General features: G+C 41.5%; 1 protein-coding gene across 4 annotated transcripts in view; it reads left to right on the top strand.

Moving 5' to 3' along the window:
* LOC100556634 (protocadherin alpha-C2) overlaps positions 1-21616 on the top strand; it is a 296573-nt gene that overhangs the window by 45559 nt on the left and 229398 nt on the right. The window contains exon 1 of one of the 4 annotated variants that reach the window (XM_016993057.2): positions 7915-10445. The exons of 2 other annotated variants lie outside the window; for them this stretch is intronic. In XM_016993057.2, coding sequence (XP_016848546.1) covers positions 8070-10445 — 2376 coding nt within the window. In that variant the 5' untranslated portion in view covers positions 7915-8069. Of the gene's footprint in view, positions 1-7914; positions 10446-12352; positions 20030-21616 lie in introns of those variants that run through there. One more of the 4 variants, XM_016993063.2, reaches the window with a different exon arrangement.

The following is a 21616-nucleotide window of genomic DNA, read 5'->3' as shown; positions in this document are numbered from 1 at the left end:
TTGAACTGGATTATATGGCAGTGTGGACTCAGAGAACCCAGTTCAAAGCAGATATTGTGGTTTATCTGTATTGATATTTTGGGTTATATGGCTGTGTGGAAGGGCCCATACTCACACGCTTAGAGTGGTGGTGGTGGTGGTGGTGGTGGTGGTGGTGGGGTTGCAGGTCTTTTAGGTTATCTGAAAAATGCTCACTATTGTAGCAGCTGTTGCTTGTTTGGTTGACTTCAAAGGAATAACGAATTCAGCTTCGTGAACTTTGGATCCTGGCATTGGCTCACATTTCCCTGTTTGTTGTTTGGGTTTTGTGCTTCTGATTTTGAACTTAACTTGTGGACATCCCATCTTGACCTTCAAGGATTCCTGTATCTAGCTTCTTGGCTTTTGACTGTTGACTATTGACTTACTCATAGTAATTTGTTTTGGAATGAGCTCCTGATAAAGCCAGTGTGCATGCAAGTTTGGGCATGAACTGATAAGATGATGGGAGTTGTAGTCCATCCATATCTGGAGGGATATGTCAATCCTATCAATGAGGGAGGGATGATGGGAATTGTGGTCCATCTACATTTAGAGAGTCATATCAATCCCATCAATGATGGATTTGAACCAAACTTGACAGACATACCCAGCATGATCCAATTTAAAATAATGTTGGGAACATGGGGGCATGATAGCGAATAATGTGATTTCAAATCCAGCCACATCCAGAAAATTGCAAGAGTCCCACCCACAACCAAAGGCATTTGTCTCTTCCTAACCAATTAGATGGTTCACTCATTTTTGCTCCCTGGCTTCAGGTAGGATTTGGCTAAGATTTGGCTAAGATTTTAAACTGAGTGTGGGCTTGGCTCCTGTGGTCAAAGTCTAACTGTTGTGTGACTGTTGTGTTGAAAGAGAGCCAGGTACTTAAGTTGATTGACAGCAGGCATTGTCCCCTGTTAATTGAGTTTCTGGGAAAGCTTTATTTGCCAGTGTGAGTTTCTGCCAGAGCCTGATCCCAGAAGGGCAGTTGGTTCTTGCAGAAGCAGAGGCAGCAGGAGGACATTTTTGCTCCCTGGCTTCAGGTAGGATTTGGCTAAGATTTGGCTAAGATTTTAAACTGAGGGTGGGCTTGGCTCCTGTGGTCAAAGTCTAACTGTTGTGTGACTGTTGTGTTGAAAGAGAGCCAGGTACTTAAGTTGATTGACAGCAGGCATTGTCCCCTGTTAATTGAGTTTCTGGGAAAGCTTTATTTGCCAGTGTGAGTTTCTGCCAGAGCCTGATCCCAGAAGGGCAGTTGGTTCTCGCAGAAGCAGAGGCAGCAGGAGGACATTTTTGCTCCCTGGCTTCAGGTAGGATTTGGCTAAGATTTGGCTAAGATTTTAAACTGAGTGTGGGCTTGGCTCCTGTGGTCAAAGTCTAACTGTTGTGTGACTGTTGTGTTGAAAGAGAGCCAGGTACTTAAGTTGATTGACAGCAGGCATTGTCCCCTGTTAATTGAGTTTCTGGGAAAGCTTTATTTGCCAGTGTGAGTTTCTGCCAGAGCCTGATCCCAGAAGGGCAGTTGGTTCTTGCAGAAGCAGAGGCAGCAGGAGGACATTTTTGCTCCCTGGCTTCAGGTAGGATTTGGCTAAGATTTGGCTAAGATTTTAAACTGAGGGTGGGCTTGGCTCCTGTGGTCAAAGTCTAACTGTTGTGTGACTGTTGTGTTGAAAGAGAGCCAGGTACTTAAGTTGATTGACAGCAGGCATTGTCCCCTGTTAATTGAGTTTCTGGGAAAGGTTTATTTGCCAGTGTTTATTTGCCAAAAAGGCACCTTTACTAACTATCCTTTGCAGTACATACAGGAAACAAAGCAACATAAACAAATACACAAAGAGGTGGTTTGTTGCAGTCTGCACATAAAGTGCGTGCATATTACTTAACTGTACAAAGATCCCACTTGGCCACCACGCTCACCAAGAGATGCAACAAAAGCAAAACATTCCCATCACATGCACCAGCTGTGGCATGTTCCGCTTTTTCACACAAAAACTAGACAACTACATCTGCTCCAAATGCAAACAGATGACTCTGATGGAGCAGAGGATCCAACAGCTCGAGCACCGTATTAAGACCCTTAAGGACATTCAGGCACTCGAGCTCTTCTTGGACACTGCACAACACGCTGCTGTAGATCTGCAGCCTGCATCACACCAACACCACCAAGACCATGATCAGGAACCTTATGGGGAGATCAACTCAAAGGTAGACAACCCTCAGGCTTGGAAGGTGGTCACCCATAGAAGGAGACGCAGGACCAGGCAGCCTCCGCAGAACTCCTCTACTCAGCTGCATTTACACAACAGATTTGAAATTCTTACATCATTAACATACAATCAGGAAACACATCTTGTGGAGGACCACAGTTTCTTAGATACCACTCAGTGGACCACCCTGGATCAATGCGCAGGGGATAGCCCTGACGGGGACAGTGCATCACCACAGTCACACTTATGTAATCATGCAAATGATCCATCCCCAATCATAGACCAGGAGCAACAGGAACATCCTTGGGAGAGTAATGGGCTCTCGGATGTATCTCAATGGATTGTCATTGATGAATGCACTGGGGATGTTGAGGAGGAGGACAACACTTTACACCTACATGATTCACTTCAACAGGAACACTCTTCAGGGGACATACACACTGTCTTGCACAAAAGGGACCCTGTCAATCCTCAAAGGAAACAGGTCTTGGTAGTAGGTGACTCCCTCCTTAGAGGAACGGAAGCCATCATTTCCAGACCGGATGGGATGGCTCGAGAAACATGCTGCCTCCCGGGGGCAAAAATACACCATATCACTCAGAGGCTCAGCAGGCTCCTAAAGCCCCATCACCCTCCCCACCTTATGTTGATTCATGAAGGTACCAATGATACAGCTAGGCATACTTTTCAAAAGATCACAAATGATTTTTGAGCTCTGGGAACAAAGCTAAAACTGTATAATGTACATGTGATCTTTTCATCCCTCCTCCCCGTTGTAGGACATGGCTCTACAAGGGCCGGAAAAATAGTACAGGTCAATAACTGGCTCAGAAAATGGTGTCAAGAGGAGCATTTTGGCTTCCTTGACCATGGTCTACTCTTCCAAGAGGATGGACTACTGGCAAGCGATGGGGTGCATCTCACACAAGTAGGAAAACATCTTTTTGCACACAGACTCACAAACCTCATCAGGCGCACTTTAAACTAGATCCACTGGGGGAGGGGAACAACAGCCTGGCGAACACTATATTACCCACGACCACAGGGAACCGCCAAAAGGCTAAACGGAGGGCTGCACAAACACAGCAAGGACCAAGTACAGAGAGCACAATAATCCCAAATAAACAGCTCAAGGGGAGGTCACAGGGGCTTACATGTCTTTACACTAATGCTCAGAGCATGGGAAATAAGCAAGACGAACTCCAACTCCTAGCACAGCACCACACATACGATGTCATAGGCATCACTGAAACCTGGTGGGATGACTCCCATCACTGAAATTTAACCATTGAGGGCTATAACCTCTTTCACAGAAATAGAACAAAGGGGAGAGGAGGGGGAGTAGCTTTATATGTCAAAAACAGTTACGTTGCAGAAGAAATGCAAGACTGTAATCCGGGAAACCAGCTTGAAAGCATCTGGATAAGAATCAAGGGAACCGGGACTCAAAAAGATCTTGTCGTGGGTGTCTACTACAGACCTCCGAGTCAGGATGAAGGACTTGATGAAGCCTTCTGTCAACAGCTGACCAAACAGGCACAAAGAAGAGATACTATATCTCATGGGCGATTTCAATTATCCCGATATCTGCTGGAAAACAAACTCGGCCAAGAGTACAAAGTCCAACAAATTCCTCACTTGCCTTGCAGATAATTTTATGGTCCAGAAGGTAGAAGAGGCAACAAGGGGATCAGCAACTCTTGATCTAATCTTAACAAATGTGGAAGACCTGATCAATACAGTTGAAGTGGTTGGATCCTTAGGGGCAAGTGACCATGTGCTCCTGCAGTTTGCAATACAAAGGAATGCTGAAACTAAGACAAGTCAAACACGCATTCTCGACTTTAAGAGAGCTGACTTCCAAAAAATGAAGGAATTACTGAGCGGCATTCCATGGACGCCGATATTAAAAAACAAGGGAGTTAATGATGGATGGGAGTTTTTCAAAAGTGAAATACTCAAGGCGCAAATGCAAACAGTGCCAACAAAGAAGAAAAATAAGACAAGTGCAAAGAAGCCAGAATGGATGTCCAAAGAACTTCTAACTGAGCTAAAGCTCAAAAGTGACATGCACAAGAAGTGGAAAAGGGGAGAAATCACCAAAGAAGAATTCAAACGTATAGCCAACACCTGTGGGGAAAAGGTTCGCAAGGCTAAAGCGCAAAATGAGCTCAGGCTTGCCAGGGACATAAAAAACAACAAAAAAGGCTTTTTTGCTTACGTTGGTAGAAAAAGGAAGAAAAAGGAGGCGAAAGGGCCATTGCAAGGAGAAGATGGGGTGATGGCGACAGGGAAAAGGCAGAACTACTTAATGCCTTCTTTGCCTCGGTCTTCTCAGAAAAAGAAAGCCATCTTCAACCTCAGCAACACGGAATGGACGAAGGATTGGGGGAAATCCAACCCCAAATAGGGAAACAAGTTGTCCAGGAACACTTGGGCTCTCTAAATGAATTCAAGTCCCCAGGGCCAGATCAGCTACATCCAAGAGTACTGAAGGAACTAGCGGAAGTTATTTCAGAACCACTGGCAATTATCTTCGAGAGTTCTTGGAGAACGGGAGAAGTCCCAGCAGATTGGAGGAGGGCGAATGTGGTCCCTATCTTCAAGAAGGGAAAAAAGAACGACCCAAACAATTACCGTCCGGTCAGCCTCACATCAATACCAGGCAAAATTCTGGAAAAGATCATTAAGGAAGTGGTCTGCGAACACTTAGAAACAAATGCGGTCATTGCTAATAGTCAACACGGATTTACCAAAAACAAGTCATGCCAGACTAATCTGATCTCTTTTTTCGATAGAGTTACGAGTTGGGTCGATACAGGGAATGCTGTGGATGTAGCGTACCTGGATTTCAGTAAGGCCTTCGACAAAGTCCCCCACGACCTTCTGGCAAACAAACTAGTAAAATGTGGGCTAGACAAAACTACGGTTAGGTGGATCTGTAATTAGCTAAGCGAACGAACCCAAAGGGTGCTCACCAATGCGTCGTCTTCATCATGGAAAGAAGTGACAAGTGGAGTGCCGCAGGGCTCCGTCCTGGGCCCGGTTCTGTTCAACATCTTTATTAACGACTTAGACGAAGGGTTAGAAGGCACGATCATCAAGTTTGCAGACGACACAAAACTGGGAGGGATAGCTAACACTCCAGAAGACAGGAGCAGAATTCAAAACGATCTTGACAGACTAGAGAGATGGGCCAAAACTAACAAAATGAAGTTCAACAGGGACAAATGCAAGATACTTCACTTCGGCAGAAAAAATGGAAATCAAAGATACAGAATGGGGGACGCCTGGCTTGACAGCAGTGTGTGCGAAAAAGACCTTGGAGTCCTTGTGGACAACAAGTTAAACATGAGCCAACAATGTGATGCGGCTGCTAAAAAAGCCAATGGGATTCTGGCCTGCATCAATAGGGGAATAGCGTCTAGATCCAGGGAAGTTATGCTCCCCCTCTATTCTGCCTTGGTGAGACCACACCTGGAATACTGTGTCCAATTTTGGGCACCACAGTTGAAGGGAGATGTTGAGAAGCTGGAAAGCGTCCAGAGGAGGGCGACTAAAATGATTAATGGTCTGGAGAACAAGCCCTATGAGGAGCGGCTTAAAGAGCTGGGCATGTTTAGCCTGCAAAAGAGAAGGCTGAGAGGAGACATGATAGCCATGTACAAATACGTGAAGGGAAGTCATAGGGAGGAGGGAGCAAGCTTGTTTTCTGCTGCCCTGCAGACTAGGACACGGAACAATGGCTTCAAACTACAGGAAAGGAGATTCCACCTGAACATCAGGAAGAACTTCCTCACTGTGAGGGCTGTTCGACAGTGGAACTCTCTCCCCGGGGCCGTGGTGGAGGCTCCTTCTTTGGAGGCTTTTAAGCAGAGGCTGGATGGCCATCTGTCGGGGGTGCTTTGAATGCGATTTCCTGCTTCTTAGCAGGGGGTTGGACTGGATGGCCCATGTGGTCTCTTCCAACTCTACTATTCTATGATTCTATGATTCTATGAGTTAGCAACCCGCATCTCTTGACATCCTTACCCCTTCACTACATGGCTTGGGAGCTGCACCCCAACAAAAAACCTGACCCACCTAACAAGTTAGGAGCACACCTTCATCTTCCACCCACCCAAATGTAGGACTAGTGAGAGTTCAGCACAGGACAGATCTGGGATTAATGGGAATCGTATCCCACCAGATCTGCGGGTAATGGAAGTTACAGCTGGACAGGGTACATAAGCTAGTCAGAAATAAAATTGGTTTGCAGAGGAGACCAGAGATTATTTTAGCCATCCAGAAGCAGCCATCAATTATGACTGCAGACAAGCATGGACACAAAATGGGCAATTGATAAATAAGATGAAGGAAATAGCATAGCCTGCACTAAGGTTTACAAAAATGCAAGCCATCTGGGAAAAAAAAAACTTAAGGAGACAGCAAGAAGTAGTTGAGTATCCCAACTATCCTGTGAAGAGTGAGACATGCTCAGCGGTTGTGGAAAACTGACTGCTGGAAAAGAACTAGAAATGTAGGCAAGAGAACGAAATGGCATGCTGGAGAAGACCACAGCTGACTGGATACCACACTCTTCTATTAGGAACTTATAATACATTGCAAGTAAACAGCACACAACCATATATTGATGAATTGTAGCAAATGCAAGGATAACTTTGCAGTATTCCTTATTTTGCATTGGGCGTGCAAGATATGGATGTCCATTGTGGCAAATGATAATAATTACTTATCCACTCCTTTAAAAAATGTATCAGAAGTAAGGTTCAGATTCAATTGAGAGGTCTAATGGAGTACGGGAAAGGGGAGTCAGTACCTAGAACTTAAGATACATGTGTAGGTCTCTCTCTTTGCGCCCCTCTTCCTCAGAAGATCAGAAAAAGCAGAAAGTCCAGCAGTGGAGCTTTTTGCCCTGGACTGTGTTGAAGACGTCTTCTTTAGAGGCTTTTAAACAGAGGCTGGATGGCCATTTATTGGGGGTGCTTTGAATGTGATTTTCCTGCTTCTTGGCAGAGGATTGGACTGGATGACCCATGAGGTCTCTTCCAACTCTGATTCTGTGAAGTGCATTGGCACTGGTCTAACAGAATGTTAATACCAACATGTGGTTATCCTGTGGTTAAGGACTTGAATGTTTTCAATCCAAATATAAATTTATATTTTTTTTCATTTTATCTGAAATAAAGCAATACACACTGATAATACATAATATTTACAATTGAATCTTGAAAAGATAATTTAGCCGCCCAGAGATGCCATCAACCTACTAATCCTTTTCTTTTTACATGTTATAAACACAAATGCAATGTTGGAAGAAAGCAGGTGTTTCTGCAGTATAGCTTCTGAGGCCCACTGTTGTCACTTTCCCCGGTACCAACAAACATAATATGGGTTCTGGGCAACCACAGTGTCAGAGATTTGGTCCCAAATACATTATGCTTTATTGCAGACTTCTTCCAAGACTTTCAGAGTAGTTTAAAGGTTCTCAGCTTTCTAGCAAACAACTGGTTAATAAAAAAATGAATGGATTTTTTAAAAGTTTGTCAATAAAAATGTGATTTCCTGGAAATAAAGCAAACATTTAAATAGTTGGCAAAAAGTGGAAACATGGTATTGTCTGCACTTCACATACTCACTCACATGGTGGAGCAATTGCTTAAATAATCACTGAAACCTCAAAGTACAGCTCTCCTCCTTTAAAAACGCAGAAATCCAGCTGCATTTACAAGAGCTATAGAAATTACTATCAGAGATGGTACTCTCTGGTGTTCTTGACTATCCACATTAGCTACATCTAAAACAAATATTTAAGAAGCATCCTACTTGAAAATCTTCATGGTTATTATGCGGATAGACCCTCTGGTGAGGAAGCAGCTGCTGCATCTGATTCTGCTCCATACTGCCTGGGAGATGGGGAGCGGCCAGCTCCATTATTCTGTGCCGGAGGAATCCCAGCATGGCACCTTTGTGGGCCGCATTGCCCAGGACCTGGGGCTGGAGGTGAGTGAGCTGGTGCCTCGGCTTTTTCGGATGGAATCCCAAGGTGATGGGGACCATTTCAGGGTCAATTTGCAAAATGGGATTTTGTTTGTTAATTCCCGGATAGACAGGGAGGAGATGTGTGTCAAGAGCCCTTTGTGTTCCATTCACTTGGAAGTGATTGTGGATAAACCCCTGCAAGTCTTCCATGTGGAAGTGGAGATTGCAGACATAAATGACAATGCTCCTGTCTTCTCTGTCACTGAGCAAACATTGATTATAGCAGAAGCAAGGTTGTCACATACTCCCTTTCCACTGGAGAGTGCTTCTGATGCAGATATTGGGACAAATGCTCTGTTAACTTACAGGATCAATCCAAATGATTATTTTAAGCTCAATGTAGTTACAAATGAAGATCAAACAAAGTCAGCTGGGCTTGAATTGAAAAAAGCATTAGACAGAGAAGATGTCCCTGTGCATCATCTAATGCTGACAGCCACAGATGGTGGCAAACCAGAACTCACAGGAACAGTCCAGTTGGTGATAAATGTGTTGGATGTAAATGATAATGCTCCATTATTCAATCAATCTGTTTACAAAGTCAGAGTGCCAGAAAATCCAGTTAATGGCGCCCTCATAATTACACTCAATGCCACAGACTTGGATGAAGGGAGTTTTAAAGACATTGCTTATTCTTTTAGCAGCCTTGTTCCTTCCAAAGTTAAAAACATCTTCCGAATAGGTGACAGCACAGGTGAAATTAAAGTTGTTGGACCATTGGATTATGAAGATTCTAATTTATGGGAAATCCAAATTGTAGCAGAAGATAAAGGCAATCCTCCTCTGGCTGGACATTGCAAAGTTGTGATAGAGATTTTAGACATGAATGACAATGCTCCTCAGCTTTCACTCAAGTCCTTGTCTGTACCAGTGCCAGAAGACTCTCCTCTTGGTACGACAGTGGCACTGATCAGTATCACAGACAGGGACTCTGGAGCCAATGCACAAGTGAGTTGTTCCCTGTGGCCTTCTGGGTTCCCCTTCAAGCTAAAATCCACCTTCAAGAATTACTACTCTCTTGTTCTTGATGTATCCTTGGATCGGGAGCAAGTACCTGAATTTGTGTTAGTGGTGAAGGCTTGGGATGAAGGAACTCCATCACTATCAGCTAGCAGTACCTTGACAATTCCCATTAGTGACATCAATGACAATGCGCCTGCTTTTGCTCAGCCCTCCTATACAGTTTTTGTGAAGGAAAACAATCCACCTGGTGCTCACATCTTCACAGTATCTGCCTCTGACCCAGATATGGCTGAGAACAGCTTAATCAGTTACTGGATAGATGAAAAGCTGTGGTCACTATCAAGCTACATCTCAGTACACTCAGAAAGTGGGAAACTCTATGCTTTGCAGCCTTTGGACTATGAGGAGCTGAAGCTTTTGGAGTTCCAAGTGAGTGCTAAAGATGCTGGCCTGCCTTCTTTGTGTGGCAATGTAACGATTCAAGTGTTTGTAGTGGATGAGAATGACAATGCACCTGTAGTATCTGGGCTGGAGGAGAATCCTATCCTGCTGGTGGTCCCTGTGACAGCTGGACATGTTATGGGTAAGATCCGTGCCCTGGATGCTGACTCAGGCTACAATGCATGGCTGCGATATGAATTACATGACAACAATGGACCCTGGCGCGTGGGGCTCTATACTGGTGAGATCAGTACTACACGTGGCCTGGATGAATCAGGAATCAGTGGTGTCAGCCAGAATCTTGTGGTGGTGGTGGTGAAGGATCACGGTAAGCCTGTGCTATCAGCCACAGCCTCAGTGAGTGTTTCACTTGTGGCAAGCACTCAGGCCATTCAGGCTGATGCCCATCTTCTCAGAAAAGTAGGGAATGGAAAGGACCAGGTGGAAAATGTCAATGTCTACCTAATCATTGCAATCTGCTCAGTGTCCAGCTTGTTCCTGTTGGTGATTGTAATATACACCGTGCTGAGATGCCATTCCCAGGCAAAGGAAGCAATGGCATATGGTCCTGGCACAGCAACACTGGTATGTGCAAGTGAAGTGGGCAGTTGGTCCTATTCAAATCGCCACAGCCACATCCTGGCAGGAGTGAGTGGGGAAGCCGGTGCTAAAAGTGACCTCATGGTTTTTACCCCCAACATTCCTGTCTTTGCGGAGAATGGGAATGTTGGGAATACAAAGGAACTGGTTGCAAATTCATCTGCAGAGGTGAGTTATATATATTCCTTAAAATCACTGAAATTAATACTCTGATATTCTTTTTAATATGAAAATATTGAAGAAAAAGATAGTGTTGGCGAATACCGCAATTGTCTAATGCAATGTAACTAGATAGTTAACACAGTACATAGCTCTTTATATTAATGTTTGCCCCCTTTCCCCCATATCTCGACCCTTAAAGAGTATAACAAAGTTAAAGCAATTAAGCAATAAAACTAAGAACTTGTGATGAATGCTGGTGGAATGTATTGCGGAGAGGATGGAGAGGTCAGTAGGGTGAGATGGGAAATGGTATGATCAACAAAATGGACCATTGCACTTACTAGGTAGCTGTCTTAGTTTAATAAGTGATTGAATACAATGACAGTTCAGAAGACCATCAACAAATAAATTCATGAAATCCCAAAGAGTTGTGAAAAAAAGTTGGGTGATATCCAATATTACTCTAAGAGAAGAATTTTTCAGAGGTTTTGTCAAATGTTCTACTAGTTCAACATTGATAAAGCTCCTGCTCAACTGCATGAGGTGTGGCAATAAAATCTAGATTCATTTCCCCCATGGTTGTAGATTCACTCACCATCCTTGAGTGGTGTTCTGCCAGGCTATTGCACCAATTGCTTGCACAATCCACACTAGTCTAAGGAATACCAAACCTAAGGAAGTTATAATGGGTTGTGCCACCGCTCATGCAACATCCATAGGAATGACTATTACATCCTTAAAGAAAACTATCTTTTGCAATAGGTCATGAAAAAGCTTGAATAAGTGGTCAGGTATTGTGTTTGCTATCAGAACTAGGATAAAAATAGGAGTTCTACAATTGATTGGGGGTTTGTGCTTGTACCACTTAGTACAACTCAATTTACAGTGAAAGAGGTAAGGAGTTTGGTTTTCTTATTCATATATTTGATATTACATGCTTTATTGACTGCTGTTTTGGGCAAAGTTACTTAGACACGTAAGTTTCAAGGTTCTATAGGGTTCCTTTTAATGTCTATGCACAGATGAGGGAATTATACTTCGTTGCATTCAGTTCGCTTCAATTAGAAGTGGCCTCTGAATGGAGTAGGGAAGATTTCTGCCAAATTCCTCTTCCCTTGAAGCACCTCTGATACAATTCATGGGATTTCGAACTCTCCAGACTAGAATTGGGAGTACAGAGAACCAGAAGGGTAGGAAGGGGGAATGGATGCAACTTGCCTTCTCCTTTTATAATGTACACTGAAAATCCTTTTTATTTAAGCAAAACTTTCCTCCATTTACAGCCTTCAAAATAGGACTTCAGTTCATGAACATCTGTTGATATATTTATTATAAACATATATTCCAAAAAGCTAATCATAGTTTCACAATTTGTATTTGATTTTAAATGGGAATACATGACTGCAGGTGAACAATTACTAAAGTATTTTGTATTGTTTTATGCTACATACATAGAGAAAATATTTTATAGTGGGCAGAGCAGGAATACCCTGGAGGAACCAGATTCCATTTGATCTTGGAAGCTAAGGAGGGTCAGGCCTCGTTAGTACTTGGATAGGAGACCAAAAGGGACCACCAGGTGCTGCATGTTGTATACTTCAGAGAAAGGTAAAGGCAAGTCACCTCTGAGCATGTCTTGCCAAAGAAAATCCTATGAAATTCATGTCGACTGGCAGAAGATCAACTGACAGCAAAAAAATCTTCTAGCATTTGTAGACAGAGAGAAAGCAAGTGATAGGATTGAATGGAAGCATCTTTTTCTTGTACAGTTTTGATATCCGAGAATGTATAGTACTGTGCAGTATAGAGACATGTTATCTCTCGAATGAAATATTGAAAAGACACCCTAAAATGTTTATATTTGTAATAGTACATAATTAAACATTATTTTGTAATTTAATAATTATTGAATGTTTTATAATAAGTACTATGGCTTCTTTAATTTGTATTTATTATTTTAGCCTTTTAAATTATGTTTATAGTTTCACATTTATTTTTTAACTGTTAATTTGATTTTGTTTGCATGCCACACAGAGAGAGACCATGGAGCATGGGGTATAAATATCAAAGTGATATCATTTATTGATTAATTGCTAAATGCAACATAGCCCCAAAATTAAACATAATTCAATTCAATAGTTCACAAGTATAACACTTTACAATTGCCGAAGTGAGTAAACCTGCTAGTTTTGCAGTTATGGTTATCTGAGATAACAAGAGAAGAAGCTTGCAAGCTGGATGGGTACTGAAAACTACATGTGCCCTATTAGCCAGATGTTCCCCAACCGTACTTTATAGTAAGTTGCCTGAAATATAAGGTTTTCAAGGGAAAATCTTCAAGATCATCAGGTACATTATGTGTCAACAAGAGGCATAGTTGTTACACTTCAGCTGTGGAATATCCTTTCTATGGAGGTATGCCATATGACAATGCTGCTATTGTTTCAGTGCAAGCTCATTACCCTTTGTTTGCCTAGACATTTCAGTTCTGGCAAATTCTGGTTATGTTATTGTTTCTGCTGCCTTTCTTTGTTTTTAAGATGATATGTTTAGGTGTTTTTAGTTTTGAAGTTCTAATATTATTTTTTTAATCCATACACTTCATCATATGCATTATCTATTAATGGTGTACTCACTAAATTATTTATAATTAACTATATATTTCACATGATGTTACATAAGAAACACAAACTGTACAACAGAATAACCCCTGGGGTGCTGAATATATTTTCCCACAGTTTTTAGCAATAACAATACTAATCAAAACTAAAACTCATTGGTTAATGAATTTTGGGGGACTGTGGTAGACTGTGGTAGAAACAGGTTTAATGCCATTTTTTTCAAAAGAGGGAAGAATTTTACCCCAAACAAAAGCACACAGCAGAGTAGCTTACTCTCACATAGCAGGAAACGACGGTGCGGCAGAAGGATTCTTGAACTTAAGCAATAATGAGCAGCAGAGTTTACCTTAAAGTTTCAAAAGGTTTATTATATAAAGAACTTCATTTTCTAGACATAAAAGTTGGGGGTCTAGACTGTCTAAATCTAAATAGAGATTTGGTTCAATCTCCATTTTAATCTAATAGCAAACAAAAGGAAAGTCTCAAAAACTACACTCTGCATTGAACTCTCACGCAAAGACTTAAGAGAGGAGGAACTGGAGAGCATGAGGTCTTGAAGCTTAACACAAAAAGTATGCAACCTGAAAATAACATTCTACACCATCAATGCAATCGGAGGAGGGAAAAAAGAGTAAGAAAGACAGAGCGGGCAAAGGCATTCGGGGAGGATAATGTGGAAGATCTTCCCTAGCCTAATTCTGCTTTCTGCCTATCTATTTTCTTGATGAGAACTATAGACTTGGATAAGATGTGATTAAACTCACATCCCCTTCTTCAACCATAACCTCACAAGTCCACAAGATTCATCTTCTTCAATTTTTCATGACATTCTTTTGGTAATGGCTTCATGAGAATATCTGCAATCATTTCTCCCATTGGGCAGTACAGTATTCCAGTGTAAGAAATCTTTCTTCATGTGCATCCTTTATTATAGCATACTTTGTGTCTACAGTTTGAGCAGAGGGCTGATCTTCTCTATCTGAGATATCTTCCTGCATCCTTGGTCATTTTCGAAAACTTCAGTTGGCGTCAGTTCAATTATTCCAAAGACCAAATACAGCATTTGTAGCCATTTCAACTATTTACATACTTCAGATGCTGGGACATTCTCTGCTTTAGTAGAAAATGCTGCAACTATCTCTTGCTTTTGAGTTGTCCAATCAATCATTCTATTTCCATAGAAAAACAGATATCCACTTGTTGATTTTCGGTCACTAACATTGTTAGTCTAGTTAGCATCCACATATCCTTTCCGTTTAGGATTGCTTGCAATATAAGTTGAGATCCTTTGTTCCTTTCAAACATCTTGCCAATATTTTGACTAATTAAATCACATTTGGGTGATTCGTTGGTTTTTCTGTATAAGATTCCAACTGCCACTGAAATGTTCTGACTGCTGATTCTGCGAATGTATAAGAGCTTTTGAACAGCTTCTCTGTACAGTTTGTTACCTGGTAATGGTTCACTTTGAGAAGTGTTCTTCCAAGAATTGACTTCCATTGGCATAGTTATTGGTTTTGCATCTGACCATCCAAGGTATCTTAATATATCCAGGATTTTCTGCTTTTGATTCAGAAGAAGCGCTTCCATCTTCTCTCTCAATTTGCATTCCTAGGTAATGAGTCACATTGTCAAGTTGCTTCACCATAATTTTCTTGTAAAGATACTGCACAATCTCCTCAGTATCAGACATTTTTTAAAAATCTGATCATCAATATGTCAGAATATATATGTCCCTATGTTGCCTTTGTACTGAATTGTCATAGTAAAAAGAAGAGAACTTAATGTATCTGCCAAAAAGGCTTTGGATAGAGTGGAGTGGATTTTTTTTCTTTCCTCTTCATTTCCAATGTTTTATTATGGGTTTGTGGGTTTGAACTATGCAAAGTCAGTATGTAGTCAATGCACAGCCATGATAATGATTTCAAAGGTAAAAATCTATTGAGCTAAAATTACAAAAGAGGACATGGTTATTTGTGTTCTTCTAATGGTCTAGAAATGTTAGCAACCTCATTAGATCATATTCAATTCTCAAGGGATTTACAATGATATTAGGAAAAGATTTAAACTTCCTGAAAGGAAATTGTTATGATTTTATTAACACATTTGTTGGAAGTTTTGAATTTTATGCAGCAATACAATAAAATGTCTTCTGCACTAATCATGTAGGCAATCTATAGGACACACATAGTCATCATGGCTAACACAAATACTTGTGGGATTTGGGAGGGATTGGGAGGGATTTGACTGAGGATGATGGGAGTTGTAGCTCAACCACATCTGGAGAGTTGTGTTATTCCGATCCATGACTGAGAGCACTGCTCTCCTTCAAACCAGTCAGATAGCTCAGTCTACACTGTGGATTGCAGTCCAAGAAGAAGCCCGAGACATCTGAGGGAGACAGAAAGTATGTTTTGTGTTTTAGTGTGGCGAATACTGCAATTGTGTGTGATTTTTTAAACATCAAATGATGTTATTTTAAAAAATGGACAAATCACCCTGTGAGAGAGGGAAACAACAGTGATGAAGAGTGGGAAAGAGCCAGCTGTAACCCCAAGAGGCTGCTCAAGGGTTCCCATGAAGACCCACACCAGCCGGGTGTGTTGACTTGAAGGAGAAAGGAAATACCACTTCCGTTTGGTGACTAATTCTGAGTCTTTTATCAAGTGAAGTGGCTGCAGAATGCCTAAAATGTGCACCTCCATGGGGCAAGTCCCTCCAAAAGCAAAGAAAAATAAATGACTCTGAGCACGTGAGACAATTGAACAGCATGAACAATGACTTAAAATGAATGGGAAAGAGTCAGCTCACCAAGGGTGGCAGAGGCCTTGGAGCAGCATAAGGCTCTCAACTTCTGGCTATCCCGGGTTAGGGCTAAAGGAAACTCAACACAAACAGATCTGGGAGTGATGCCAATTTTGTTACACCAGACTTGGGGGTAATGGGAGTTACAGCTGGCCAGATTTGTACCTGATGAGAGTTACAGCCTGCCCAGGTCTTGGGCTAATGGGAGTTCCACCCTATCAGCTCTATGATTTTATATTTGGTTCCATTTCTGACTTGGCAAACCTGTCATAGGGTTTTCTTGGCAGGATTTGTTCAGTAGTGGTTGCCTATGACTTTTTCTAAGGCTAAGAGAGGGTGACTCCCCCCAGACCATCCATTACGGCTCTTGTATAACGTCTGGTGGATGAATGGCATAAGCACTTTGCATTGTTTTAAACTTTGTATATTGTATTTTATGACTATTTTATGACTATTTTATGATTGTTTTAACTGTTTTAATCATTTTAGTTTATTGTATATCCGTGTAACGGCATCAATTGCCACTTGTAAGCCGCCCTGAGTCCCCTCGGGTGAGAAGGGCGGGGTATAAATAATTGAAATAAATAATAAATAAATCCATTTGAACCCTGGTCTTCCAGTGGACTTAATTAGGTATTTCATGCCAGTGTATGGCTTTCTCCAGACTTTTAAAAAGGTTTTGAACATCTCTTTCTTGCTCACAGGCAGAGGAACAATTGAGGAAGAGCTTACCAGATGCTTTTTTCTTTTCACTCTGAAGTAGAAGGTTCTGGTACCTATACATCATTTTCCCCTTGAAGTGAAATTGATCTTGGGCAACTCTGATTTAAAGTAGACAAATAGTTGGAATACAAAAGATTAAGTCACTGCAGAACGTCAGCCATGCACATGTGCTGTTTAGTGTCAGTTGTTTACCTTATAACACCCTCAGCTGGTGACTGCCCCTTGCTGAGCTCCCAGAGCTCTCCGAGGGTTTGTTGCACATCAGTGAGAGCCAGCATTATGTAGTGGTCTGAGTATGAGTCTAGAGATCAAGATTTGAATCCCTGCTTGGCTATGGAAACCCACAGGGTGACCTTGGGAAAATTGCACAAGAGAAATAAAAAAGCAAACTACCTCCAAAGAAATCTTGCAAAAAAAAAACACAAAACAAAACCTTTTGGTAGGTTCATTATTGGGAATAACTTAAAGGCACATAAAAGCAAATACCTTGCTGTTCAGTGTAACAGTTTATCAGCCTGGAAGTACACAAACTTTTTCTTTGAGCAGCTTAGAAACAAAACTTGCATGGAGTTCTCAGATGCTAGATTACTTGGATATCAAGTGGTCATATGGGAACAAGCCGTCCCTGGCATAGCATCATTTAATGAAATTTCACATTTTTTAAAGATACCAAATTTACCTGGCTGTTTATTACAATCAGTTCACACTCTGAAGTTTAATTAAAGGATATAGAACAAGGATGCCACGTACAGTAATGAAGGAAACGTGGTTGCTCAGAACTTTGTTTGAAAATAAAAATAAATAAAAACAATATAAGAGGAAAAGCTGATTTCAAAATTCAAGCACAAGGGGGCACTGTTGTCTAAGGAAAGATATAGAAGAAGGCCGCTCCAGAACTCCTCCCTTCAAAGAAGCTGAAAACCCTGCCTGACAGTAGCAACATCATACAGAGGATGCTACAGATCTGAAATCTATTTAAATGATTACCTTAAAACGAATCCGGATCAGATCCTGTTCTTCGGTCCTTAAAGGAAAGGGATTTTGAGGAAACAGAAGACACTGCTGGGCTTTGTTCCTCTCCTTGCCATGGTTGCCTGGCAGAATGAGCCTGTGATGAAGCAGCTGCTGCAGTTGATTCTCCTCCACACAGCCTGGGAGATGGGGAGCGGCCAGCTCCATTATTCTGTGCCGGAGGAATCCCAGCATGGCACCTTTGTGGGCCGCATTGCCCAGGACCTGGGGCTGGAGGTGAGTGAGCTGGTGCCTCGGATGTTTCGGATAGTCTCAAAAGGACAGAAGAAGGACTTCTTTGAGGTAAATGTGCAGAATGGGATCTTGTTTGTGAATTCCAGGATAGACAGGGAGGAGCTGTGTGCTGATAACACTGATTGTTCCATCCATCTGGAGGTGATTGTTGATAAACCCCTGAGGGTGTTCCATGTGGAGGTGGAGATCAGGGACATAAATGACAATGCTCCTATTTTCTCTGCAAATGAGCATATTCTGAGCATAGCAGAAGTCATAACACCTGGTACCAGATTCCCATTAGAGGGAGCCTCTGATGCTGATATTGGTCCTAATGCTTTTCTAACCTACAAGCTCAGGCCCAATGATTATTTCAGTATAGAACAAAAAACAAATGACCACCATAATAGACCCTTAACAATTGTGTTAAAGAAACCATTGGACAGAGAAGAGATCCCTACTCATCATTTGTTACTCACAGCCACTGATGGGGGAAAACCAGAACTCACTGGCACAGTCCAGCTGGTCATCAATGTGCTGGATACCAATGACAACCCTCCTGTTTTTAACCAGTCCGTTTACAAGATAAAATTGGTAGAAAATGCAGCTAATGGCACACTAGTTATCAAATTGAATGCCACTGACTTAGATGAAAGAAGTAATGGGGAAATCTCCTACTTTTTTTCTGCACATATAGCACCAAACTTTCAAAAGATTTTTAACATAAACTCCAATACAGGAGAGGTAACTGTAAGTGGAAGTGTAGATTTTGAAGATAGAAGTGTATATGATCTTCAGATTGTGGCAGAAGATAAAGGCAATCCTCCATTGTCTGGCCACTGCCAATTAATAATTGAAGTTTTGGATGTGAATGACAATGCTCCCGAGGTGTCAGTCTCATCCCTGTCAGTGCCAGTCCCAGAGGACTCCCCACCAGGGACAGTGGTGGCCCTCATCAGCGTGTCAGACAAAGACTCTGAGGCCAATGGGCAAGTCACATGCTCTCTATGGCCTCCTGGCCTCCCCTTCAAACTGGTTTCCACCTTCAAGAATTACTATTCCTTAGTGGTATCAGAGCACCTGGATCGGGAACACATGGCTGAATATGGCTTGATGGTGATGGCCCAAGACCAAGGGCTCCCGTCTTTGTCAGCCAGTAGTACTGTGGTTGTGCCAATCAGTGACATCAATGACAATGCACCTGCTTTTGCCCAGTCATCTTATACAGTTTTTGTGAAGGAGAACAATCCACCAGGTGCCCATATCTTCACAGTGTCTGCCTTTGACTTAGACATAGCTGAGAACAGCCTAATCAGCTACTGGATAGATGAAAAGTTGTGGCCACTCTCAAGTTACATTTCTGTTCACTCAGAGAGTGGGAAGCTATATGCTTTGCAGCCTTTGGATTACGAGGAGCTGAAGCTTTTGGAGTTCCAAGTGAATGCAAAGGATGCTGGGCTGCCCTCCTTGTGTGGCAACGTGACTATTCAAGTTTTTGTGGTGGATGAGAATGATAATGCACCTGCAGTGACTGGGCAGACAGAAGACAACTCTATTCTTCTAGTGGTTCCTGTGCCAGCTGGCCACATGTTAGGTAAGATCCATGCTCTTGATGCTGATTCAGGATACAATGCATGGCTGTGCTATGAACTGCATGAAGCGAACAATGGACCTTGGCGTGTGGGCCTGCATAGTGGAGAAATCAGTACTATCCGCTCCATGGATGAGGCAGAGGGAAGCAGGAGTCAAAACCTGCGAGTACTTGTAAAGGATCACGGAAAGCCTCAGCTGTCAGCCACAGCCACACTGAGTGTATCACTAGTGACAAGTGCCCAGGCCATTCAAACCAATATCCGCCTTCCCAGGACAGATGAGATCTCAAAGCCTAAGGCAGACATTGTCAATTTGTACTTGATCATTGCCATCTGCTCAGTGTCCAGTTTATTCCTGCTGGCAGTCATCACATATGTAGCTCTGCGATGCCAGTTTCAGTCCAAGGAGCCTATGGTATATGGTCCTGGAACAGCCACACTGGTCTGTGCAAGTGAAGTGGGCAGCTGGTCCTATTCAAATCGCCACAGCCACATCCTGACAGGAGTAAATGGGGAGGCTCTAGCCAAGAATGATCTAATGGTCTTCAGTCCCAACATCCCTGCTTCTGAGAATGGTAAACAGCAAGACCTCCTCTGTGGAACGGTTAGTATTATTCATGGTAGGTTTTCTTTCCTGACATTGGATTTTAACATTTGGATGGTAATGATGAACTTTCCCTCTGAGCAATGTTAAGTCAAAATTTTCTTCTTTCACTTTCATTTTCCAAATAGCTATTTTGTCTCTCCTAGCACAATTTTTATCCACCACTCTTAATATATTTTCTCCCTCTCCTTGCATCCTAGAGTTTCTTTTATCCAAATGTTAAACTATGTTTTCAAGAGATTTGCCTTCCCAGGCAAGATTAAGAATTTGTTTTGAATTACATTGCAGAATTGATTTTCTTGATTTTCCTCATAAAGTTAAGCATTATTTCACTCAGTTTGTATACACAGAAATGCATTCGACATCTTGAGTGCCAACAAATTTCTGTCTGTAGTAAAAAAATTAAAACTTGCTCAATTTCTTCACAAATATTAACAAATAATCTTGATTTAAAAGTCTACTTTTGAAACACTTTGTCCATAATGTTTTTAATTATCCTCCAATGGTTTGTGCTGTGTAAAAGCAATTAATAATTGTAATATTTTTATTTGCTTTCTTTACTAGTGCTATACAATATTTTGTTGAATTAGCAATTGAGGATATGCCGACTGTTAACATTCCTTCACAATTTAGGAGTGCAAATTATTTTTCTTCATGACTCAATATGAAGTTTTCAATGTATCTTCCACTCTAGTTCTCATTGGAAGTTCTAGACAACACAAGAATTATGCAGTAATTCTGCCAGTATGACTGGAACTTATAAAACCAATAATTTTGTTAACCCATTTGTCTAATTGCAATATAAAGATCATATGATCTTGAAACATATCCTTCATTTGTAGCCTAATTTCATTGGACATGTTTTAAATGCATCTTCCAATCATGCAAAACTGTATAACCAAGGTTTGAAAAATTTCCTTTACACTTCTTACATACTAACACAGACTGTTCAACAGTTGATTCTGTCTTATTTTCTTCTATAGCTGTTACATTTTATTCAGCGCAAATCTGATTTACACCATCTTTTCTTAATTAGAAACTTATCCATATTATGGGTAATTCAACTTCAATGTAATGAATAAATTTGCATGAAAGATAAAATTATATTTGTACTACATGTAAATAACAAAACTAGCACTCCGTTCTCACTGTGATAAAGTGAGACTACAATCCCACATTCACAAATATGTCACCTCAATATGTGGCTGCATCACCAAAAGTGATGCAGAATCAGCTCTTTTGACTCGATTATACTGTATAGTAGCTGTATGATCCCTTGACAGTGATATGTACACATTGATATGGTGTAGGGGGAATATACTAGTGTACCAGACAAATTAGCACCTTTGCTGCATAAAAATGCTTGCAAATTGGTATTGCTTATTTTACACAGATTCAGAGGCTTCTTGTTACATTCATGTGACACACCTACACATTGCACTCAACACACTAATATGTTCCAATACACCGTTTGGAAAACTTTGATAAACATTATCTATAACCTATGTATGCACTAAATTATATACTGTTATCTATATATTTCGCAACAAGTTTTATTAAGAAACATAAGCCACACAACAACAAAAA

This window comes from Anolis carolinensis, chromosome 4 (assembly GCF_035594765.1).
Source record: "Anolis carolinensis isolate JA03-04 chromosome 4, rAnoCar3.1.pri, whole genome shotgun sequence".
Taxonomy (NCBI): Eukaryota; Metazoa; Chordata; class Lepidosauria; order Squamata; family Dactyloidae; genus Anolis; species Anolis carolinensis.
Note: the sequence above shows the minus strand (reverse complement) of the source record. Positions and strands in the feature narration are given on the sequence as shown.